The 25,981-nt window shown below is 38.6% G+C and overlaps 2 protein-coding genes across 4 annotated transcripts in view; both read left to right on the plus strand.

Annotated features, from left to right (window-relative positions):
* LOC125464934 (polyadenylate-binding protein 4-like) overlaps positions 1–1,597 on the plus strand; it is a 40,225-nt gene extending 38,628 nt beyond the window's left edge. For all 3 annotated transcript variants that reach the window (XM_048557861.2, XM_048557862.2, XM_048557863.2), the window contains one exon: positions 1,140–1,597. The gene's annotated coding sequence lies outside the window, so the exon portion shown is untranslated. The remainder of the gene's footprint in view (positions 1–1,139) is intronic.
* Positions 1,598–5,509: 3,912 nt separating this feature from the next.
* ppie (peptidylprolyl isomerase E (cyclophilin E)) lies at positions 5,510–24,039 on the plus strand. The gene is made up of 10 exons (XM_048558268.2): positions 5,510–5,553; positions 8,417–8,515; positions 8,852–8,895; positions 10,768–10,794; positions 11,020–11,101; positions 17,275–17,378; positions 18,835–18,958; positions 20,113–20,298; positions 21,362–21,504; positions 23,831–24,039. The coding sequence occupies exons 1-10, from the start codon at positions 5,523–5,525 to the stop codon at positions 23,897–23,899; spliced, it is 909 nt and encodes a 302-aa protein (XP_048414225.1). The 5' UTR covers positions 5,510–5,522; the 3' UTR covers positions 23,900–24,039.
* Positions 24,040–25,981: the final 1,942 nt, after the last annotated feature.

Below are 25,981 nucleotides of genomic sequence, written 5' to 3' on the forward strand. Positions count from 1 at the left end.
CTAGAAACTATTGGAAATAATTCTGGGGGAAACAATGGATATTTTGGAAGTGCTACGAGCATTTTCTATTTTTTTTTCAGATTTCCAGTATTTTGCTTTGTAAAATGTTAGTGAATTTTGCTAGGAAAGTTGTATATATTCAAATTGTACCTCTGTTAGACCCCTTCTAAAATAGCGTGTTCATTGTTGGTCTCTTCATGGTGGATGATTGAGACCTTGAAAAAGTATAGAGCAAGGCCAATAGATGGATACCTAATTTAAATGTCATTAAATGCTGATAATGAACCTGAAGAACTTTTTTTTGTCAAAACCTATCATGTTAATTTTTACTTGTTAAAAAAAAACTGCTTGACTTCTGGTCGGTAGGTTTGTGGAACCAGCTGAGTGGACTAACTGGTCTTCTCTGTCAGGCAATTTCATATTTTTCCTTTTCAGTCATTTCACAAATCCAAAATAATTTGATCATTAGCTTTTACATGAGACAAAAAGTTATTGTACTTATTTTTAATTGATAATTTTATAAATATACAATTTGTGCTTGTAACAGTCCAAAAGATAGAAAACATAGTCTTTCAAAAAGATTCCACTATAATGCCGTGCTATTACAGTGAGAGAAAAAACATGATATGTATAGAATTTTATAGAAGGAAGCCATGTAGCCCACTGTGTCTGTCCTGGCAGCAAAATAAAGTTGCAAACAACTGGTTTACTAATTGGTATTTTACTTTGGATTCAGTCAGTATTATCAATTTAAAATGATTAACATGGTTTGACCTGCAGTTACAAGTTTCAGTAATATGTGTGTTGTATGACACACAGCAATTCGGTGGTTCTGGTACATCAAAAATGCTGGTTACCTATTGCAGTTTGTGATAATTAGTCGGTATCAAATAAAAATGTATTAACTTATACTGCAACCTGTTGTGGCTTCAAACATTTCAACTATTTGACTTCTTCGCTCCAAACACTGAAGTAAAAGTCCTTCAACTTGCAGCTGATTCTTTTACAATTATTTCTAACTGACATGGGTATTTTGTATAGCAACAGTGATACATGTGGTTAGGGCGGTATCAGATTCATTTGTTGGAACGTTCCAGTTGGAGAGGAGGCAGATATTAAAATTTTACTTTTTTTTGCAGATTGCCAAGAACCAAGGATTCCACAAGTTTTGATTCAGATATATTCAGACTGGATGCGTGGATTGTGCTTAGCTTTGAGGAAAAAAAAACAAAAACATTGCAAAATTTCAAATAACCAGATCCTGAAACGTTTTAAATGTACCTTAAGAATTTAAAAGAAATATATTTTGATAAATCAAACTATAAAATTATCAAGCAGGGCACTACTTTGATTTAAAACTTGTTTTGTTTTGAAAATGGGCGTCTGTGGCCAGGATAGATTTATTTATTTTTTTCCTTCTCTTTAAAGAACAAGAAATAAAAGGTTAAAGGTATGAGAATGGAGCTAGATTTTACTTTGCAGTTGAGTTTTATCATTAAGGTGTGTTTTAATTTTTAAAACTCAAGTTTGCCTAAATCTGGAAAAGTGTGTTTCTGATTGGGGAAAGGAGAAACCAATAAAAAAACTTTCACTACAATGTGTCAGTTGTCGTCATTTGCACTGGAGGGATTTTGATATTGATGCGTATGTTTTATTTATTAGGTTTTGGCTGTATAGTAGACTATTTAAATGGGGGAATGGAACTTCAGAGATGAAGAAGAATTATTTTATATAATGATAAAGTACTGTGGCTGTCATGAGATGCTAATAATACCTTGACATGTTTGTAATTTCCCATTGAAGCAGCAGTGGATTCCAGATAAGAACTCCAGGGCCCTGTCATTGTCATCAGTAGATCTATCACTGTCACACAAGTCAACTATTTCTCCACCCTCATTTGCAATTTGGTCTGTTTCCTCCAAGCTGAAAAGAAGTTTTCTATTAAAAAAATGTTAAAAATATTTCATGGCTGTGAACTGATATTGGGGTGCTTAAGTTCAGAACTAAGTGATGGGACTTGTCCACTGATAATGGGCAAGTGTCTGCTTTGTCACAGTGGTTAAACAAAATACTATGTAAATATAATGAATCTTCTGAATGGGGAAAAAATGTTACAAACAATGTGCATCTCCTGATGATTGTTTAGAAAACATAGACTGCTGGAGTCAGAAGAGAAGATTAATTTCAGTTTGGAGGAGAAAGTATAAGACAAGCAAATGTAATGAAAATATGTCAGTTTTTTTTAAATGATCATTTCTGCTTCTCTTGAAATAAAAGATTGTGATCAAACATGGTATAACACATGTATTTGCTACATTTTTTTTGTTTCCAAAGCCCCATCTGGCTGATGTCATAGGGAAAATCTGGAAACTCTTTGACACAGATCAAACACCAATACAGCAGCGAAAGCCAGCAACTTGAATTATTGACTGCACAGATATTAACCAGAATATCATTTTAAGGCAGATTTGGCACCAGTCATCCAAATCAGCCCAATTCCTTTGACTTTAGAATTTTAACTTTTACGGTATGAATAATTGTTAAGGAAAAAACACTGAAAATATACATATGCTAGTTCTAGCATAAAGACCAATTTTCTATAACATTCAAATCAACAATTATACTTTCTAGTTTGCAACTAGTTTTAAAAAAAGTCAAACTTTTGGCAATTTTTTGCATTGTGGAGCAAATTTCCTTTAGTGACAAACAGAGAAGACAAAGTTGTCAGAGCAAATTGCTCAAGAAATTCTAAGGTGATAAAATTATTAAAATTAATTATTTAAAAAAGCTTGTCTTGAAAATGTATTGTTTTAAGTTTGACTAAATGCTTACTGATTTTAAAAGAGGAACAATTGTTAAATCTATCTTCTCTCTGGATGTTACACTGCATCTCACTATTCCAGTACAAAGATGTAACCTGGTTTCATCATCCATGAGCATAACAAGTGCATTTCACATGATCTCTGGCATTTGTCCCATGCAAATTAGTTACTGTAACTAATGGTTTTTTTTAAATTATGTGTCATAAATAGCAAAGTTAACAGGATTGTAAGCCATATGTACAAATGAAAATTGACTGTAGGGGAAATTATGAAAATATGAACCATTGAGTCCTAATGGGTTGAAACTGTGACCTACTGCACAAATCTGAAAAGGAATGGTTCAAGTTTATGAAACTGATTCTTTTCTTCATTTAGAGAACAATTGTATACAGCCAGATCTGTAAATAGTAGAATTTCCAGCATTGGGGAAATGGTAGGAGAACACTTCAATCAAATCATAAAGACATCACAAATCCATTTAAACAAATGCCTACCTTTCAGGTTTGAGATCCAGAAGAATAAACTTGATTTTTCTTACTAGTATTTTCCCCCTTGGAGATATTCTTGCTGGAATGTTGTCTCAAAGCCAGTAGATGCCACCGGATGTTTCGTCCAAGTTCTCTATTGAGCGTTCAGTATATAAATTATTCAACATTATGTCAATGCCTAGTCCTGTCCAAGCCTGTTTTCACGTATGTGCTTTTTTACAGATGATGTCACTGGGTACCTCTCCCTTCTCTGAGAGGTTGTGATGCTGGTTGTGGTTACTAATAAAATCAATCCAACAAAGATTAGTGATTGAACCTGAGACCCTCATTGTCTAGTTGGTTCAGCCTTCCAAATCACTGTTGGTAGTTCTTTGAGTAACTTGGATGTGGAAGCTAACGTACACTGGGAATATGGGGAAAAATAGGCCATTCAACACCTTCAGCCAGTTTTGCTTTTCAAGTAGATCATAGCTGACTTGGTTACATTTGCAGATGGTAACAAACTGATTGTGGCAATTAAGGGAAGTAGGCAAAAGGCATACAACTGGTGTCGTTTACGATATCCCTTTGGAAGGTGTGAAAATAGCTAAAGGTTGAGGAAATTGAAAATAAATGAGGTAATGGCCAACTTAGTGAAGGAAAAATATAGTGCAGTATTTTATTGCCAAATAAAATTAGAAATTCAAGACTGTCACTTAAGTCCTGTATTAAGTTTGGCTCATATAGAAGAGAAACATTCCAGTCATGGAACACTGCAGAAAAGAGGCCTGAAGCTGATTCTCAGTGTGGAAGGTTTTTTTTCATATGTGGGACATGGGCATCATTAGCGGGCAACATTTATTACCTGGCCCCGTTGCTCTGGAGAAGGTGGTGGTGAATTGCTGCAGTCCATCTGCTGTTAGTTGACCCATAATGTCCTTAAGAAGGGAATTCTAGAATTATGACCCGGTGACAGTTAAATAACTGTTTTTTGGAATACCAGTTAAGAAAGAAGGTGACTGAGTAGGAACTGACAGAAGGTATTTAATATTTTACAGTAAAACCAGCTCATAATGTCAAGGGAAAAAGATACTTACAGCTGGGCAACATAAGGTAAAGTAACCATAGTCCCATTCTTTCATTAGAGAAAGATGTCTGTGGTGGTTTAATTTGAGGGGAAGGACGGAGAAGAGTGGACCTTGTCACATTAGATACTGTAGGAATTGAACACAAACTGTTGGCCTCAGTTTGTATTGCAAGCTAGCCATCCAGCTAGCTGAGCTAACCAACCCTGAAAAGGCACACATAATGGTATCAAGAGGAACTGCAAACTGCAGTGGTCACCCGTTGTAACTAATCTCAGTGTAAGGTTTGAAAGTGCACAATTGTTACAATTAAGAAGGAAAGTTCATTAAAGATTTCACAGAATAAAGTGCTGAAGAATTTTTTTAAATCTTGGATGGATTAACTCTGGTGTCCAGAGTACAACCTTGTGGGAGAATCTAGAACGAGGGCTCATAATTTTAAAATAAGGGGGTGCCCATTCAAAACAGATGAGGAAAATAAATTCCTCAGAATAAGTCTCAGGAATTCCCTTTCTCAAAAAGCAGTGGATGTAGAATCTTTAAAATGTTTTAAGACAGAGGTGGACAGATGGATATGTAGGAATATATGGTTGAGGTTCAAGTCAAATCAGCTCTGACGTTATTGAATGGCAGAGCAGGGTTGTGCAGTCTACTCTTCCTTGATGACATGTAACCCCTATCTGCTTATTTAGTGGAAAAATGATCAAGTCCCATTTATAAACTAACATTTTAAGGCTCTTTGTGAGACTTTATAGAGTGAAGTCTGAACACAAATTTTCCTATATATCGTACAGAGAGCACTGTGGAATACTACAGAATATAAAGATGTTATTTCCAAAAAAGCACCTGCCCCAGGCATGTTTTGATTATCTATATGATCCCTTAGAGACAGTTTAAACATCAGGCTCTGCAAAGATACGTCTCCTATCAGCACCTACTCTATCCCACTTTAACTATTACTCCAAAATTGCTCTCATTTTCCTGTCTAGTTAATTTAGAAATTAGCTTATATTTTGTTGGGTTTTTTTTTCAATTTTCTTTTCAAGTTCGGAATTTTTTTGTTTGAAAAAGAACTTATTAAATAAACCAAACATTGAGCAAGTGTCTGGGTGAAAGGTTGGAGTTGAGAGGGGAAAGTTCAAGGGAAGATGGCGTCGACCAAGCGGGTGCTGTATGTGGGTGAGTGAGGAAGGGCCACGGCCGCTCTTCAGATTCTTTCCACAGTCAAATAACATTCTCCATGGGGTACTTGTCCGAATTTACTCAGTGCGGTGGGTCTCTAGTGCAGCAACGGGGGAAATTCCAAACCCTGCACAATTTAACAAAAAAAAACTCATCTCTGCGAGCAAGATCGCCTGTAGGTTGCTTATCGTTTGCTTTTTTAAAATCTTACCATACTCCAAAAATGTTTTTTTTTCAGTTTATCGTTTTATAGTTTATCATTTTTCAGTCTGAGAATGATTCATTCAACAATCATGTAGAATTGTACAGAATACGGGCTGTTTTGATTACTGTGTCCTTTTAACATATTGATGAAAGACGAAGCATCATTCTGCCGTAATTACACATAATTTGCTGTCGTTGTTATAATGGTTATCCATTTATAACTATTTGTAACCTGAGACATGGTGCTATGATGACTAGTCCTTGGGCCAGTGATTTCAAAACTCTTCCACTGTGACTCAATTTCGAGGCTTGTAAACTGTCACCATTCTTCAAAGAGACCTTTGAGAGTTGTTGGGAGAAGTTAGATACCTGTGGGCATTGTTGCTTGTTAGATCTGGAGCACAGTCGTTTGGGATTACACAGCAGCAATTATAGCCTTGGAACTTGCAACCCCCTTCTGGCCTGATCCCTTTTGGGAAGCGCTGCCTTTAGATGATGGTCTTTATTTTAAGATCAGATTACTGTTGAACCTGCAATGTCATGTACTGACTTAATAGACTGTCTAGTCACATGAAGGAACTCCTGATTCAGTCATTGTGGCAACAGTTGGACCTTGTTTGATCTGTGGGTAGACTTTTTCATTCTTATTGTAATACATATCTATAAAAACACACTTGGAAATAAATCTACAGTGTGTTGTGCTTTTAAAAAAAAATTTGGATCTTTAATAGTTAGATGTCCCATAGCTCAGCCTAGAAGTGTGTAAACATATTTTGCTGTAGAATGGTGGAATGCGGGTTTGTGCCTCAAGTTGAATATTTAATCTCAGATGTGTCATGTGAAAAGAAGCATAATGGGAAATTAAGGTATCTCCATGATGGAAGGAACATTTGGAGACTGATTTTCCTTAATAATCATTCACAATTGCAGGTTAGATAGGTGCTTTACCATTAATTAGCAAATGGTTTTGAAAGGAAATTGGATCAACTTGAAGGAAATAAACTCGCCAGGCTGCAGGGGAGTGGGATTGACTGTTTTGCTCAAAGGAGAGCTAGCAGAAACTTAGATAGCAGCCGTAAATGACTCTGGCAATGGGACGGGCAAAAACTTCTGGTTGTATGACGTTCTACAACTACATCTGGACAAGAAGTAATGAAGTCTCCATTCAATAGAGGCCAAAAAGATGGCCAGTGGATTGCACTAAGTCTGTTCAAATCTGATCTCTTAAAGTTGCTGCAAATTAGAATTAACATTTATTATAGTATCATTTTATAAATCAAAGTTCTTTATATTTAAAAATCAAGGGCAGTCCATATGTAGCTTATTTCTTAAAAGGTTTCTTAATCAGTTGCTGAGCTCTTTGATAGACAAGTAGATGTGCTTTGTTCTAAACACAGTTTTTGTTTGGAAGGATCAATTTAATCCTTTTTTCATTTGCATTGTATGTTGTTCAGTTTATTTTTCAAGATTTCTTTTGGAGGAGATGAATACTATGGGCAACATACTATGTTGAAGCTTAAAAGGCCTGAAACACCAGCTTTCCTGCTCCTCTGATGCTGCTTGGCCTGTTGTGTTCATGCAGCTCTACACCTTGTTATCTCAGTTCTTTGTAATTTACAATGTGACTGAAAGTTTTAAAAACATGAGAAATTATCCTTTGACCACATTGTTTTAAAAAATATAGCATTTTAAATTCTTGTTGACTGAATGTTGAGCATTCAAATTCATTTAAAAATATCATCATAAGACATTTTTGTGTTATTGTTTATGTGATGATGTATCAGGCAATCACTCATTTCAGCACCAGTGGAGATTTGATACTGTTCCTTGTGTTGGGGCAAAATTTTTGAACATACATAATTGTGTGTTTCCAAGAAACACAGGAAAAAGCCAGGTATCTCCATCTTTTGGGTGCTATATGCTGCAATTAGGGAAGGAGGCCTTAATACTGGATAACATATTTTATATACTCTGTGTATAGTTTCACTTTATTAGTCTTGCCCTACTTAAAGTCAAGTATTTTATACTCTAAAACTAATAGTAAAATACTGGTGGATAAACTTGACTTCTATAAAAAGGAATTTTTGTGGACAGTGTGATTGAGAGAAGTCACAGGCAGTCAGAGAAGGATGGTTAAGGTGACTGAAGTTGCGGAGAATAAAGAATCATTCAATGCAAATCAATCCAAGTGAAATGCAAAGACTGTGAGGATGGAAGGGAGATGAGTTTGATAGAGAGGGTGAGATGAGTTTGATAGAGAGGATGTGGGTCCTGTTATGTTCTGTGGTTAAGGTATTTCTAGCTAAAGAAAAACACCTACAAAACTGCAAGATGCTTGTCATCAAATGAATGCAGCCAGTCAGACTTGTGATTGAATTAAGTAGGTTTTCCATTGTTTGAATTGTTTTTAATTCTGTTATGACATCTGGTGTAGCTGCCATTTGTTACCCATCCCTAATTGCCTTTCAGAAGGCTGTGGTGAGCTGACACCTTGAGTTGCTGCTATCCATAAGGTGTAGCTACACCCACAGTATCCGTTAGGGAGGGAGTTCCAAATTTTTTGGCTCAGTGACAAGGTATTTTGTGGTCAATGTTGTGGTGTTCTCACAGAAAATCTTGTTATATTTAATGTATATTTTGTGTTTATCACCTGTAGGTGGTCTTGCTGAAGAAGTAGATGAGAAAGTGCTTCATGCAGCTTTCATTCCATTTGGTGATATCATGGACATTCAAATTCCACTGGATTATGAAACTGGTAAATATTTCACTTAAAATTCCTCCAACGTATTGAACCAGATTCAGAATACTTGTAAACTGAGAAAAAATATTGAGTTTTTATGACATAAAAATCTCTCTCAAAATTTTTATGCTGAAAATTGTCTGTAAATATCTTCCTTTAAAAACGAAAGGTTGAGATTTAACACTTAAGAGTTGGTACCAAACCATACAGTGTGATGTTCCAGATACAGTGAAAGCTACTTCTCTGTAACAACAATTGAAGCTTAATGTTTCTATGTACGTAACTCCAAAACGTTGATTATGAAATAGCCAAAAATCTAAATTCTTTATTGACAACTTTCTATTCAAACAGAAAAACACAGAGGTTTTGCATTCATTGAATTTGAAAATGCTGAGGTAAGATGATTTCTTTTCTTTTTCAAAAGCTGAAGAGAAAACCAAACTTTCTTTCACAGCAAGAATGATGAAAGGCTGAGAGACTTGGGTCTGTTCTCATTGGAGAGAAGGAGGCTAAGAGAGGATTTAATAGAGACATACGAGATGAACAGAGGATTAGAGAAGGTGGACAGTGAGAGTCTTTTTTCGAGGATGATGACATCAGCTTGTACAAGGGGGCATAGCTACAAATTGAGGGGTGATAGATTTAACACAGATGTCAGAGGCAGGTTCTTTACTCAGAGTGGTAAGGGCGTGGAATGCCCTGCCTGCCAATGTAGCTAACTCAGCCACATTAGGGGCATTTAAACAGTCCTTGGATAAGCATATGGATAACGATGGGATAGTGTAGGGGGAGGGGCTTAGATTAGTTCACAGGTCGGCACAACATCGAGGGCCGAAGGGCCTGTTCTGTGCTGTATTGTTCTATGTTCTATGTTCGATACAACTTGGGCATTACAAAAGAGTTCATAAAGGGCTGGAGCCAGACAGGTACATCAGGGCCCATTAACTGGGTTCTAGAGGCCTGTTGAGTTTAGAATGGGAGTCAGTGACTACTCAGGACCTGTAATTTCTGTCCCTGATCCTGATTGAATAATGTTTTAATTAGAGGTGATCCCATGAAAATATTAAGATGTATTCCGTCTTTGAAAAATTTGACTGTCAGCTGCCAAAATATTTTATTACTCTTTGATGAAGTGATGCTTTTCGTTAACCTGTCTTAGTCTTTATTCACTGCTCATGTAAACTGTATGGAAAGGCCAGCACTGCATTTGGTTGTGCTCCTGAGATGCTGCTTGGCCTGCTGTGTTCATCCAGCTTCACACTTTGTTATCTTGGATTCTCCAGCATCTGCAGTTCCCATTATTTCTGATACAATTTGGTTGTCCTTATTCTTTTTAACAATTATTCTATTGAATACTTGTGTATTGGAAATTTAATGGAATCTTGAAGATAATAGGCTCACAATACATTTTTAGTTCCGTGTTCTGAGGAGCAGAGTCATTAATCAGGGCTTCTGCTGGTAATTGTTGATAAGGGACAATACTCGGAAAGTATGGATTTTGAATGAGGCACGAACCTCACACACAAACACACTTTTCCCTTCTTGCAGAGAGTAACAAAGCTTTTTGTTTTGCATAAAAGCTTTAAACAGCACCATGGAGATTAGTTTGCCTTGAATTTTATTTTAGTGGCAGTCTCCCATATACACAATGCCTTCAGGTTTAAATTATTACATTCCAGCTGAAATATTAAATGTTGCCTTCACTAGGACTTTGGCTCTGCTTACTGCCAAACAAAACTGCAAGGAAAAATTAATATCCAAACTAACAGCAAATGTTCAAACGCTGTTACAGTTCACAGCACTTTTAGTTTAAAAGCGTAGCTCATGTAATGCTTAGGCCAATATAGTTAATGTTCCTTTGGGGTGACACAGAGGCTCAGTGGTTAGCACTGCTGCCTCACAGTGCTAGGACCTGGGTTCAATTCCACCCTGTGTGGAGTTTGCACATTCTCCCCGTCTCTGCGTGGGTTTCCTCCCACAGCCCAAAGATGTGCAGAATAGGTGGATTGGCCATGCTAAATTGCCCGTAGTGTTCAGGGCTATGTAGATTGGGTGGTTTATAGGGGGTGGGTCTGGATGGGATGCACTGAGGGTTGGTGTGGACTTGTTGGGCCAAAGGGTCTGTTCCACACTCTCGGGATTCTGTGATATACCTCTGATATCCCAGTGTGATTCTCAGTTTCTTTTCTTTAGGGATGCCTGGATAATAATGGAGTAAAATGTATTGTGCTGCTTATTGACAATTTATTCCTTTTTTCTTGTTCCAGGATGCTGCAGCTGCCATTGATAATATGGTAAGTGGCAAGTGATCTGGAACAAGTGGGCAACCTGGCAGCTCTGAACTTTTTTTTATAATAAAACCTGGCAGATCTTTGTAATAAGTAAACAACATTGCTTTCTTGAAAACACGTTTACAGTTTTGTAAGTACCAAATGGCCTGGATTGAACCATGGTACAAAATGTGAGTGCACTACAAAGAATAGTGTTTTAACCGTCATTCTGTTCTTTCCATTTCTTAGAATGAATCTGAACTTTTTGGCAGGACAATCCGAGTAAATCTGGCAAAGCCCATGCGGATTAAAGAGGGATCCTCAAGAGCAGGTAAGGAATGAAAACAGCTTCTACAAACAACAGGTTTGGGTTTTGGTGCATTGGCTCAGGCCAGCTTAAGTAGTATGTGGCTCAATTAGATCAGGAAACTCCCAGCTTTAGCCTTAATGTGGAGAACAGATGAGGAAAGGATTATGAAGAACTGATGCCAAAACAGCTGAATAGTAAGTCAACAGTGTGGGAGGTCAAGTGCAAATAATGGCCACATGAGCCATGTACTGGATAATTGTTTAAGGGATGACATGAGGAATGAATTCCTTCAAGACAGAAGGGCAAGTTTAATCAGGATCATAGAGACAAAGCTGATTTGATTTAACAGAGAAAAACAATCAGACATTTTATTCTTTTCGCTTAAACTGATTGTGACTAAAAGTGGATCTGAATTAAAGTTGAAAACTTTAATAGATGTTGAATTTTTTTTTGGGAATAGAGCTGTTGCTGATTTACAGGCTCCCATTCTGCTACAGGGTACCACAGAATAAAGGCAATTAACTTTTCACACTTTGTTGATATATTGAGTGATTATTCCTTTAACCAGTGTTTGTGTTACGAAGAACTAACTGTGCAGAGACAAATCCATTGCTAAATTGCAATTACTTCTACTCAGGATATGGACATGAGTCCCACTACAGCACCTGGTACGGTTTTAAATTTAGTAAATAAATTTGGAGTATAAAGCTAGAATCCATGACAGCTTCCTTTGATTGTTGTGAAAACTCATCCAGTTCACTAAAGTCCTTCAGGGAAGCAAATCTGCTGTCCTTACTCAGTCTGGCCTGCACTTGACCCCAGACCCATGACAACAGGTTGACTTTTAATTGCCCTCTGAAATGGCTTTGTGGGCCATGCAATTTAAGGACATTTAGGCAGGGGCAACAAATGTTGGCCTTGGTGAACGATCCCCACATCTCATGAAAGAACAAAGACTCTTTTTTGGCTGTAGCAGAATTCATTTCTGAAAAAAATCATTGACTAGTTACAGGGGGGAACCTTCACAAGTCTGCTTTTGCCACTGTGCTGAGGTAAAATGTAAAGTTACTACAGCCCCAGAGGACCATGGGGCTGCTCTGTTATTAGAGAGAGAGAGAGAGAGAGAGAGAGAGAGACAATCGATGGGCGTTTAACCTGACAATCACTATGTCTTAGATGAGGGGAGAGGTCTAGAAAGTGGGATCTTCATGGTAACCTCAGCTGATGTGGGAATTGAACCCATGCTGTTGGTGACAAGTTAGCCAACCCCAGCCAGTGTGCTATGGAACCAATGTGCTTGGAATACAAGCAAAAACAGCTTGCATTTACATAGCACCTTTAATGTAGGAAAACAAAGTGCTTCAAGAGGGTTATTAATAAAAATGTATTGGATGCCTGTCTGGCAAGGAGAAATTTAGGGGGATTGACCAAAAATCTCTTCAAGGCTACAAGTCTTTAAACAAATTGTTAAAGGAGGCAAGGGTAGTGTAAGGCACTGTTTGGGATTTGCACATTCCTCCTGTGTCTGCAAGGGTTTCCGCCCACAATCCAAAGATGTGCAGCTGAGGTGGATTGGCCATGAAAAGTTGCCCATATATCCAGGGATATGCGGGTTAGGTGGATCAGTCATCAGAAATACAGGGTTACAGGGATAGGGTGGAGGGGTAAGTCTGGGTGGGATGCTATTTGGAGGGTTAGCATGTACTTAATGGGCCAAATGGTCTGCTCCCACACTGTAAGTATTCGATGATTCTTGTACAGGATCCAGACGACTGAAGTTATGTATGCCAACAGAGGGCTGAAAGGAGAGGGCAAAAAAGGATTTGTTTTTCAAAAAAAGCTCACGAGTTTAAAATTAATGATGGCAGTTTTAAACCTGAGGCAGTTGGGAGTGAAGTCAGAGAGGAAAGCAGTTGGCAAAGAAATGGACTTTATGGTGTATTGGATAAAGGAACAGAAATTTGGTTAACCTGTAAGTTATTGAAGATGGTGTTGGAAGGCCATTTAGCAAATCACTGTTAAAGTTGACAGAAAGTGAAAGAAGTATAAGTAAAAAAGTATAAGTAAAAGTAAAAGCGAAGTATTACAGATGTTGGAAAGCTGAAATTTAAAAAGAAAAGTGCCAGAGAAACTCAGCAGGTCTGGCAGCACCTGTGGAGAGAGAAACAGAGTAAATGCCTCAAAACTGATATGACTTTGGTTATGATATAATCTGATATGGTTTTCAAAGTGAAGTTCTGAAGAAGAGTCATATCACATTTGATACATAAATTTTGTTTCTCTCTCCATAGATGCTGCAAGAACCTGCTGGTTTTCTGCAGCACTTCCTGTTTTTATTCACAAAAGAAGGAGAGATGAGGAATTGTGTGACAAATAGTCTGTGGTGGAGCTGAAGACAGGCAGTGTTATGGAGATGGAGGGAGGCAGCCTGCGTGACATTAAGGGTGTGGGGTTGAAAGAACAGACCTGTGAACTGGGCATTAAGGTCACAGTCAGCTTCAGCAGGAGATGGCATCTGGGGAAGGGAATGGAATCAGAAGCCCGGTTAGGGAGCTAATGGCACAGACTTAAAATAACATGCCTCATTTTAACTTGCTTGATCTTTAACTATTCACTATAATAATATTAAAATTGGGTCAGATGGTTAGAACATAGAACATAGAACAGTACAGCACAGAACAGGCCCTTCAGCCCACAATGTTGTGCCGACCATTGATCCTCATGTGTGCACCCTCAAATTTCTGTGACCATATGCATGTCCAGCAGTCTCTTAAATGACCCCAATGACCTTGCTTCCACAACTGCTGCTGGCAACGCATTCCATGCTCTCACAACTCTCTGTGTAAAGAACCCGCCTCTGACATCCCCTCTATACTTTCCACCAACCAGCTTAAAACTATGACCCCTCGTGCTAGCCATTTCTGCCCTGGGAAATAGTCTCTGGCTATCAACTCTATCTATGCCTCTCATTATCTTGTATATCTCAATTAGGTCCCCTCTCCTCCTCTTTTTCTCCAATGAAAAGAGACCAAGCTCAGTTAACCTCTCTTCATAAGATAAGCCCTCCAGTCCAGGCAGCATCCTGGTAAACCTCCTCTGAACCCTCTCCAAAACATCCACATCTTTCCTATAATAGGGCGACCAGAACTGGACGCAGTATTCCAAGTGCGGTCTAACCAAAGCTTTATAGAGCTGCAACAAGATCTCACGACTCTTAAACTCAATCCCCCTGTTAATGAAAGCCAAAACACCATATGCTTTCTTAACAACCCTGTCCACTTGGGTGGCCATTTTAAGGGATCTATGTATCTGCACACCAAGATCCCTCTGTTCCTCCACACTGCCAAGAATCCTATCCTTAATCCTGTACTCAGCTTTCAAATTCGACCTTCCAAAATGCATCACCTCGCATTTATCTAGGTTGAACTCCATCTGCCACCTCTCAGGCCATCTCTGCATCCTGTCAATGTCCCGCTGCAGCCTACAACAGCCCTCTATACTGTCAATGACACCTCCGACCTTTGTGTCGTCTGCAAACTTGCTGACCCATCCTTCAATCCCCTCATCCAAGTTATTAATAAAAATTATAAACAGTAGGGGCCCAAGGACAGAGCCCTGTGGAACCCCACTCACCACTGACTTCCAGGCAGAATATTTTCCTTCTACTACCACTCGCTGTCTTCTGTTGGCCAGCCAATTCTGTATCCAAGCAGCTAAGTTCCCCTGTATCCCATTCCTCCTGACCTTCTGAATGAGCCTACCATGGGGAACCTTATCACATGCCTTACTGAAGTCCATATACACCACATCCACAGCTCGACCCTCATCAACTTTTCTAGTCACATCCTCAAAAAACTCGATAAGGTTTGTGAGGCATGACCTACCCCTCACAAAGCCGTGTTGACTGTATTTGATCAAGCCATGCTCCTCCAGATGGTCATAAATCCTATCCCTCAGAATCCTTTCTAACACCTTGCAGACGACAGACGTGAGACTTACTGGTCTGTAATTGCAGGGGATTTCCCTATTTTCTTTCTTGAAGAGAGGAATTACATTTGCCTCTCTCCAGTCTTCAGGTACGACTCCAGTAGAGAGCGAGGATGCAAAGATCTTCACAAGTGGCGAAGCAATTTCATTTCTCGCTTCCCAAAGCAGCCGAGGACAAATCTGGTCCAGGCCTGTCGACTTGTCGATCTTAATGTTTGACAAAATTTTCAGCACATCAGCTTCCTCTGTCTCTATCCATTCCAGCATGCACACCTGCTCTTCAAAGGTTTCATTCACTACACAGTTCGTTTCTTTCGTAAAGACAGAAGCAAAAAACTCATTTAGGGCTTCCCCTACCTCCTCAGGCTCCACACACAAGTTCCCTATGCTATCCCTGATCGGCCCTACTGTTTCTTTGACCATTCTCTTATTCCTCACATAAGTGTAAAATGCCTTTGTGTTCTCCCTGATTCCTTCTGCCAAGCCTTTCTCGTGCCCCCTCCTGGCTCTCCTCAGACCTTTTTTGAGCTCCTTCCTTGCCTGCGTGTAATCCTCTCTAGCTGAACTTGACCCTAGCTTCCTCCACCTTATGTAAACTACCTTCTTCCTTTTCACAAGAAGCTCCACCGCGCTCGTCATCCAAGGTTCCTTTATCTTACCCCTTCTTGCCTGTCTCAGAGGGACATATTTACTCATCACTTGCAACAACTGTTCCTTAAACAGTCTCCACATGTCTATAGTTCCCTTACCATGGAACAATTGCACCCAGTCCATGCTTCCTAACTCATGTCTAATCGCGTCATAGTTTCCTCTTCCCCAATTAAATATCCTCCCATTTTGCCTAATCCTCTCCTTCTCCATAGCTATGTAGAATGTGAGGCAGTTATGGTCACTATCACCAAAATGCTCTCCCACCACAAGATCTGATACCTGCTCCGGCTTGTTTCCGAGCACCAAGTCTAGAATGGCCTCTCCCCTCGTCGGCCTGTCAACGTACTGCGTTAGGAAACCCTCCTGAACACACCTTACAAATACAGTTCCATTCAAATCTTCTGCTCGAAGCAGGTTCCAATCAATATTGGGAAAGTTAAAGTCACCCATTACAACAACCCTACTGCGACCACACTTTTCCAAAATCTGTCGACCTATGCTTTCTTCAATCTCCCTGCTGCTATTGGGGGGCCTGTAGTAAACCCCTAACGAGGTGACTGCTCCCTTGCTATTCCTAATTTCCACCCATACTGACTCAGTAGGAAGATCTTCCTCGACAAAGGAAGCTTCTGTAGCTGTGATGCCCTCTCTGATTAGTAGTGCTACACCCCCTCCTCTTTTTTCCCCCCTCCCTATTCTTTTTAAATGTTCTAAACCCTGGAACATCCAGCAACCATTCCTGCCCATGAGAAACCCATGTCTCTGTTATGGCCACAACATCATGGCACCAGGTTCTGACATTCTGTTTAAATGGATTAAATGGGTCGTGCAAAGTGGATGTCAAGCAAGCGGTCTAAAATGGAGATGGTGGCTGTCATTATATGGGATTATTGTGGAAGCTGACCGTTTTAAGTTTGTACTGGAACTGAGAACTTACAGGGCATTGTGTGGTTAATGGAGGGAACCCATTTCTAGAGATGCTTTGGCTATGACTGGATACATAAGAATGGAACCAAGCAAGTCCCACTCAATTGGAGAATGAAAGAGATACATTTTGAGTAGAATGCTGGGACTGACTGTGTCACAGGCTGCACAGAGATCTGGAATGGATAATGCACTGCAGTCACAAAAAACATTGTTGCGGTCACTTTGATATTGTGGGTAGTCCTAAGAACTGGTGGAAGATTCAAGCATGCAGTTACGGACGTGATGGGGATAGATTTCCGAATCGACAGCTCAGAGTTCTTTCCAAAGAAAGGAAAGTTGAAGGAGGTCTGTTTGTTTGTAAAAGTAGAGGTCCTGTGCGTCTGTTATTTTTGAGAGATGGCAAAAATTTTGATGAACAGCTTGATACAGTACTGTCAACAGGTGCAGCTGCTGTTGTGGGTAGATGTGAATAAACATGTAAAGTGAAATTCCCTGTTCATATTGACAAAAGGAGATTTCAGTGCATTCAAAAATAGATTGTTGTGACTGACCTAGCAATTATATTATGTAATAGGTATCTCCAGTGTTCCTTTGAGTGAAACATAAACAGTCTCTCTCTCTCTGTCTAGTGTGGTCAGATGATGACTGGTTAAAGAAGTTTGCTGGTAAGACTCTAGAAGAGAATGAAAATGGAGAGCAGGGAGGAAATGATGGAAACACACAAACGCAGGAGGTAAGATTTTTTCGTCGCATGCTTCTGTTTAACTCCTCCTTGAGGTGCCATATCAATATACGTGTAAATATAGCATGTTGTTGAGAAATTGAGCAGAAGTCTCTTACACTGTAATGCTTATTTTCATCTTTGAATGTCCCAGTCCACCATCTCTGGAACACCCACTCAGGTGCTGATCAGTTCTGGATGGTTATACACCCACAATATAGAACTGCCCATGTTTGATTATCATGGATAGAGATGTGTAGGAAATTAAAATTAAAATCCTCCACCCCAGTAGAGGATTGTTTTGAAGATTAAAGCTGGAAACGCTGTTGTGGGACAAAATGGGGGAAGCTTTGTCTGATGCTTGACCATGAACGGGTGCTGATACATTGTGCCTGAAGTTTAAAAATGCTCACTTTCTCCAAGCTAGTGGTTCACTTTGACAAGAAGAACATTTGTAAAAGCTGTTGAGGGTATTAAACTGATTAATTGGTAGGAATATTGTGGAAATTTTTATTTATTAAAGATTTATAAAGAAAACCTATTTTGATAAGTTGGAATCAGAGGAAAAATAAACTTTTTATAACTTTTTCATGGATACAGGCATTCTGCTGTCTTTGTTACCCATCTCTTATGGCCCTTTAGAAGTGTTTGAGCCACTGCAGTCCATCAAGTACAGATACAATCACATTGCTATTAGGAAGAGAGTGCAGGATTTTGTTGGATTGGCAGTGAAGGACTGTGATAAAGTTCCAAGTCGGGATGGTGTGTGGTGCGGAGGGAGAATTTGCAGCTGGCAGTCTTCCCAATGAGTCTGTACTCCTTGTGCTTTAAGTTGGTAGAGGTCATGGGTTTGGAAAATGCTATTGAAGGAGGCTTGGCAAGATACTGTGTGTGTCATGTAAACACATTTCTTTTGGATTTTAAAAAAGTTTTCTTTTACTCACAAGGATGCTAAACTAGAAAGGATGCAGAAAAGACTTACAAAAGATATTACTGGGACTGAAGGATTTGAGTTATGAGGAGACAGTGGTTATGCTGGAATATTTTTCTCTTGACCGTCGGAGGCTGAGGAGTGACCTTAAAGAAGTCTATAACATTGAGGGACATTGATGAGGTCAATAGCCAAGGTCTTTTCCCCAGGGTAGGGAGTCCCAAAACTAGAGGGCTTAGGTTTAAGGTGAGAGGGGAAAGATTTAAAAATGACCTGGGGGTGATTTTTTTCACACAGAAGGTGGTGTAAAAATGGAATGAGCTGCCAGAGAAGTGATAGAAGCAGGTACAGTTGCAACATTTTAAAAGCCATTTGGACAGGTACATGAATGGGAAACGGTTAGAGCAATATGGACCAGACAGGCAAATGAGATCAGTTAAGTCTGGGATACCAGGCTGGCTTGGCCACATTGAGCCAGCAGGTCTGTTTACATGCTGTATTTCTCTGACTCAGTTAAAAGTGATTTTTTTTCTTTAGGGTGAACCACCAGCCAAAAAAACAAGAACCAATCCTCAAGTCTACATGGATATTAAAATTGGCAACAAGCCCGTTGGCAGATTACGCTTTCTATTACGAGCTGACATTGTTCCAATGACTGCAGGTAGAGATTAACTTTGTACACACAGCTGTGACCTTCCTAGCATCGAGACCAAAAACAAATAACTTGTATTAATGACTAGTATTTTTCCCCTTTTTTACACTGTCTTCTTTATAATGTGTCTGTCTGCATCTTCCATCTGAGTGTACCATCTGTTGCATAAGTTTGGCCAGTCATACTGTGTTTCATCACTTATTTGTGGTAACTCATCATGTGTGTGCTTATTTTCTTAATTGCTGCCTTGTCCCTTCTGAATTTTTCTGAGTCTGGAGATTTACAACGTCACTGGAAAAACAATCCTAAATCAAAACATGAAGATGTGTTGGTATGCATGGCTTGAGATGTAGTAAATGTAGATTTCAACTGAAAATGTGGTTTATTGTGGTAAACTGGCCTGTAGAGCTGGAAGGCTTGGACAGAAACCTAACCCAATTCCAATCATTCTTCCCTTTCCCTGTGACTTGATCAGAAAGACAGTATTTTAAAAACCAATTGAACTACTTTTTAAAAAAATCTCATGCAGTGGATATGTGGCAAGGCCAGCATTTATGGCCCATTCGTAATTGCTCTTGAATACACAGTGAGCTACCTTCTTCAATACAGCTGTGTAGCTTGTTAAACCATTTCAAAGAGTAGCCACGTTACAATTGATCTGGAGTCAGCTATAGGTCAGGCAAAGTCAGCAGATTTCCTTCCCTAAAGGATATTGTGAACCAGAAGGGCGTTTAATGACAATCCCGGTAGGTTTTGTACAGCTAGTTTTTCATTCAGACTTGATTTAAACTTCCCAGCTGCTATGCCTATCCCTCTGGATCCAAGCCTTGAGATTTACTAGTTGAAGTATTAGGTTACCCTGCCTATATATTGCCAACTTTTTCTGTTTTTATTTAAGAGCGATGAAGAGCTGGCAATGAGTTAAAATGCTGTGTCTGTCATGTGAGTCAATGATTTCCTTAATAATTGAAGCAGTTATAATCAACTCAAAACTGTGTTTCTCTCTCCACAAATGCTTCCAGAATTGCTGAATGTTTATGATTTCATTTCAGATTTCCAGCAAATCTGGTGTTTTGCCTATTATTTCTTCAATAGCTGATAGAGTTTGCTAAGATTCCGCAAATTGTTCTTTTCGCGGATATTGAACAAAACATTTCTTTCAGAGAATTTCCGTTGTCTGTGTACACATGAGAAAGGATTTGGCTTCAAAGGCAGTAGTTTCCATCGAATCATCCCACAGTTCATGTGTCAGGGTGGTGACTTCACCAACCATAATGGAACTGGAGGGAAATCTATCTATGGCAGGAAGTTTGATGATGAAAACTTTATCCTAAAACACTCAGCACCAGGTGAGTATTTCCAAATTTTTGAAATACATTAAAATGTAAACTTGGTGTATAAATGCGGCTTCCCATCATTCAGCTTGAAATATGTGGTGCTGATCTTGACTGGGTTCACTGTCCCCATGCAGCAACTGGAGGTTTTGGTGCAAGCTGAGCACAAATTAGGTCCTTCAAGTTTTGCGTGAAAAACTTTAAAGAACATATAAATTTGTAAGAATAGACTGCACCGACAAGAAGTCGGGGAAAAGTTGGTCCTTCTCCTCAAGTCCTTTGTCATGCCTTCAGTTGGTTTACTAGCAAAATGAGAGGCCAGCCCTTTTGCAATTTCATAATACCAATAAAGGAAATGTTTTATACATTTATAGATAAAAGGTAAATTTCCTGCATATTTTCAATTGTTGTACTATAAAATAAATCCTTGTATGTGCATAAACAGCCGGAGTAAGTAGGTAAAAGAACCAAGAATTCTATTGTAGTAGCTCCCCAGTTGCTATTTTCTTCTGTTTATTTCCCTTCCACTTAACTGAAGCAGTATTTCACAGATGCTGGAAGTCCTTTGAGGCTGTGACTATGTGCCTGGTCGAGGTGATTCTAGATGGTCAACGTTGGCAGGCCATTTGATTGTGGGGGTTATCATGTTTGATCGGGAGCAGGAACCATGTTTTACCACTTTCCAAGCTTGGGGAATGCTGTCAACGCTGCCCAGCTGAGATCAGCTACCTCCAACACAATCCGGAGATGGAACTTATGAACTTTTTAGGCAATTTGGCTGATTTCACCACCTGAACTATTGGAGGAAGTAAACATTCAATGCTTTTGGCTTATTTTCAAAGTATTTACCATGCAGTTTAAGTTTCACTTCAGTTTGCAAAGTGAATGTTTTCTTCAATTCTCTGATATGTTCTTAGAATTTGAAGTGTAATAATTCCAGCTGCTGATATCTTTCTGCTTTACCTTTACAAACCAAGGAGCTAATCTTAAAAAGAGCATATTTTGACATGGGAAATCATGCATTGCATTTCAGGCTCATTAACATTGCACAGTATCATTTGATTTTATGTTTGCTTAGGTTTACTATCAATGGCAAATTCTGGAACAAACACAAACGGCTCTCAGTTCTTCATTACCCTTGACAAAACAGACTGGTTGGATGGAAAGCATGTGGTATTTGGGGAAGTGGTGGAGGGAATGGATGTAGTCAAACAGATTGAAGTGAGTATAAATTTGGGAGTGTAAGAAGTTATTTAGTTTCTCTGTTTCTCATTAAATGATTGTTTACCCTATCTGTGAGGTTGTTGACTTGCTCGCTGAGCTGGCTTGTTTTTGTTCAGACCTTTTGTCACCATGCTTGGTAACATCGTCAGTGGAACCTCTGATGAAGCGGTTATTCTACTCCGCTTGGAATTTATACTCTCTGGTCCGTTATGGTGAGTACTGTTATTTTGGTTTTGAAACTCACCATAACGGACCAGACAGTATAAATTCTAAGCGGAATAGAATGACATCGCTTCATCAGAGGCTCCACTGATGACGTTACCTAGCATGGTGATGAAATGTCTGAACAAAAACAAGCCAGCTCAGCGAGTAAGTCAACAACCTCACCTCCAACCTGAGCTACAGATCTTTACTAAAACTTGAAATGTTTACCCTCCCATCCTACACTAAGGAATGTTAATGGTGGTCTCCTCCAAATGCAGATTTACTTGGTGATTTAGGCAGCATATGCAGGTGGAACATATTTATCAGCAATTCTTTAATGCTTTTGTGTATTGGAACTTGGGCTGAAAACCACGTGTTGCTTATCAAATCAGTGCCCAAAAATGAGAGCCTTTCATTTGCGACGAGAAGTCCTATGGCCTTTCTTAAAAAACACACACCTCACCATTAATGTGACTGTACCCACTTCCACTGCTTCATTTGACAGCTCATTTCATACATGCATCTGTGTGAAAAAGTTACCCCTCAGGTCCCTTTTCAATCTTTCTCCCCTCACTTTAAACCAATGCTCTCTAGTTTTGGATTTCCCTATCCTGGAAAAAAGACTATTCACCCTTTCCATGTCTGTCATGATTTTATAAACCTCTCTAAGGTGACCCTTCAGCCTCTGCTCCAGGGGGAAAAAGCCCCAATCCATTTCAGACTCTCCCGAGAGCTCAAACCCTTCAACCCTGGCAACATTCTTGTAAATCTTTTCTGGTGGTGATTTTAATTTCTAATTGAACGTAGAAAAGGATTTTAGAAAATACCCAATAAGTCATTATGTAGTGCAACAGAAAGTGCAGAAAAGAGTAAAAGAAGTTGGGGAGGAAAAGGGTGGCACTTACAAGAAAAAATGGGTCAGCTACGGTACTAGAGTCAGGTAGCCAATGTCTGCTCTTAACAACGTGGAACAGGAATTTTGTGCAGAAATTATATTAAAAAAAATACAGCAGGCATCAGAAGGTGGGAAGGATAGTGAACTGTTGTGGTTTATCAAAAGCATGTTAAAGGATGTGACCTAGGACCCAGCTGAAAGATGGAAGTTTGAAAATGAAGCAGAAACTAAACTAAATGTATGAAAATGGGCAATCCTTTGTGTGTGGTTTATTTGTTATGAATTGAGATGTAAATACCACTGACAAGACATCGTTTATTGCCTATCCTTAATTGACCTTGAATTCAGTGGCTTACTAGGGCACTTTGGGAATAAGTTAAAAGTCACCCATGTTGCTAGAGTCACATGTAAGCTAGATTGGACTAGAACAACAGCTTTCCTTCCCTAATATACATCAGTGAACCAAATGGGTTTTGATAGTGCAAGCTTAATTGTACACCCAATATTAGCTTTCAATTCTAGATGTATTATTTATTGAATTTAAATTCTACCAGCTACCATGATCAAATGTGAACCTATGCTGAGAGTTAATTTAGCTTGGACTTCTGAATGCTACTGCATTGACATTACCCATACTCCAATGTCTTTCCTTGTGTTGGAGCTATTCTGGAATGTGAGGTTATAGAAATTTAACAATTGCAGTGTATCTAATACAATTTGGGAATGTTGAAAGCCAAAATAGTCAATTTGTAAAAAAAATGAACAAACCAATTGTAGCTTTAACAAAATTCTATTTTGTTTTGGATAGTTACTTTTACAGTGATTATGGTTGGCATTCTTTGTTTGAGACATCTTAAGCTTTTTTAAGAGGTTCAATACTAACTTTTTTCAACATCAATGCACAGAGACTTACATTAAGTACTCCATACCTTTTTAATGTGCCACAATCAGCAATAGCTTAATTCAGAAGCTGAATTTTCTCTTGCATATTTTTGTACAAATAGATAGTTAACTTCTGGGTACAGATGATCTAATAATTTGCATGGGAATGATAAGATCTGGTGCTATCAGCACTGTACAACTCAGAATAAACTCAACCTGACCACAGTAATAAATATCTTTTAATGTTTCAGTCTCTGCCTTATCTTCAATAATTACATTTTACTCGGTTTAGTTGAGGTTAATTTTTCCCTTCAACGATACATGAACTTTTTCTTATTGCAGGCTCAAGGTTCTAAAGATGGAAAACCAAAGCAGAAAGTGATCATCTCGGACTGTGGAGAATATGTGTGATTCCAGTGCCTGCAAAGCATGGCTTCTGGGGGACTCCAATCTTTTTTATTATAGTCAGTGTTATCTGTAAAGATTTTTACTGATGTGAACACTTGTAAATACCTCCAATATGTAAAGTAAAAATTTTTTCTAAAACCAAAGTTAGCCACTTTTATTTTCTTACAGATTAATATACCTGTATTTAAAATTAGTTCTGCTGTGTAAAGGTTAATAAAATTTCTAGGCTAATTTTCATATTAATTAGGCACTTAAAAGATAACTTTCACACAACAGAAAGGCAGTCCAGTGAATATACAGGGAAGCATAGAAAGCGTACATCAGAGGGACACCACTTACTTGCCTGAAAGATGGAAGTTTGAAAATGAAGCAGAAACTAAACTAAATGTATGAAAATGGGCAATCCTTTGTGTGTGGTTTATTTGTTATGAATTGAGATGTAAATACCACTGACAAGACATCGTTTATTGCCTATCCTTAATTGACCTTGAATTCAGTGGCTTACTAGGGCACTTTGGGAATAAGTTAAAATGCATACAAACTCAATGTTTCTTAATTAAGATTTTACAGATCCCAGTAACATGGCTGTGTAAACTATGATACCCCATCAGATTCAAATATTTCTGCTTCCTGTTTGTTTTAAAGGAAAACTATAATTATTCTGAATTCTGCAGTCTGCAAATCATGTGGCCAGTCAAAGTAAGAATATGCTCAGTGATCTAACCCAAAATGTAATTTAACCATATTTAAAATTTTTGATTTGAGGGAGTTTTATAAAGAACAACTTTACAAAGATAGTGGAAATTATTTTAGGTCTATTCAAAAACAAAATGAAAACCAACAAGCCCATTTGAGTATGTTTATTGCTTTATTGGGGTAAATAAAATTTGAACTAACCAAAAAATTCAATTAATGAAAATATACAAAAACTATAAATTGGGTTCTATAACAGTCTACTGTCAAAAGGCACTAATCCAGACCATTAACTACAAATTATATACATATGGAAGCATATGTATGGACACGGAACAAAGGACAGTATACACAAGCACAGAACACAAATAAACCAAATTCTTACAATTCTCTTTACCTTTTATTTCCAGTCGTTTTCTGCGACAGAGTTTATGGAAGGGCATTTTTTTCCCCCACTAATATTTTTATCATGCATTGCATGATAAATAGTTTAATTTCTCCCATCCCTGTAGTGTGTAAGATGCTTGGTTTACAATTCTGTGGTTTTGAGCACAAGTCCTAGACCTGGCATGTATGTCCAGCTTTTTCTGTTTATACTCCAGTGTTTGGTTTGATGCTCAAATCCACTAACCAAGTTTCTGATGAACTCCATCAGTTCTTGTCTCAATCACTGGATTCACTGTCATGCAGTTAGGTTTTGCAGAAAAAAACTGATATAGGCCATCATTCTTCACCCATTCGTCTCCCCACCCCAAATGCCGCCCCCCCGCCCCACCCCACCCCAAAAGGTCCTTGTCCTTACAAAGTGCACCTGTTGGCTTGAACACAGAGTGGCATATAGGCATCAGTTACTGAAACCAGGGCTGGTTCACCTACACTTTTTCAATTAAAGGAGGTGAAAGGCCTTGTAGAGGGAAAGTATAATTTAAAAAGATATTGATAAATTGATGATGGCTATTATAAATTCCACAACATTATAGACACATCAATAATTGATAGTTCAGTAGATCAATTTTCTCTTGCATATTTTTGTACATATGTAGATACAGTCTAACCTCTGCAGATAGACACTTAACCAGTGCCCTTAAGTGGAAAATAACCCAAACATGAACTATAATGGCAGTAGATTTGTCAACAAATTAGTGAATACACATTCATAGTTGCCTTGCTGAATTTTAGTACAAGCTTAACTGAAAACTGTTTTCAAGCATATGTTGCTACAATAGTTTCAACAGACACTGTTCAATCTATAATTAGATTTTTTTGTACAATCTGAGTTTGGTTAAACAGATAGATGTCCTGTATTTCCTTGGAACTAAGTAAAAGTACATGTGAGAAGTTACTTAAATACAGTGCATTAAAAAGTAAGTAATTTTAATAACAGTAACGATT

The sequence above is a fragment of the Stegostoma tigrinum genome, chromosome 24, assembly GCF_030684315.1.
Source record: "Stegostoma tigrinum isolate sSteTig4 chromosome 24, sSteTig4.hap1, whole genome shotgun sequence".
Taxonomy (NCBI): domain Eukaryota; kingdom Metazoa; phylum Chordata; class Chondrichthyes; order Orectolobiformes; family Stegostomatidae; genus Stegostoma; species Stegostoma tigrinum.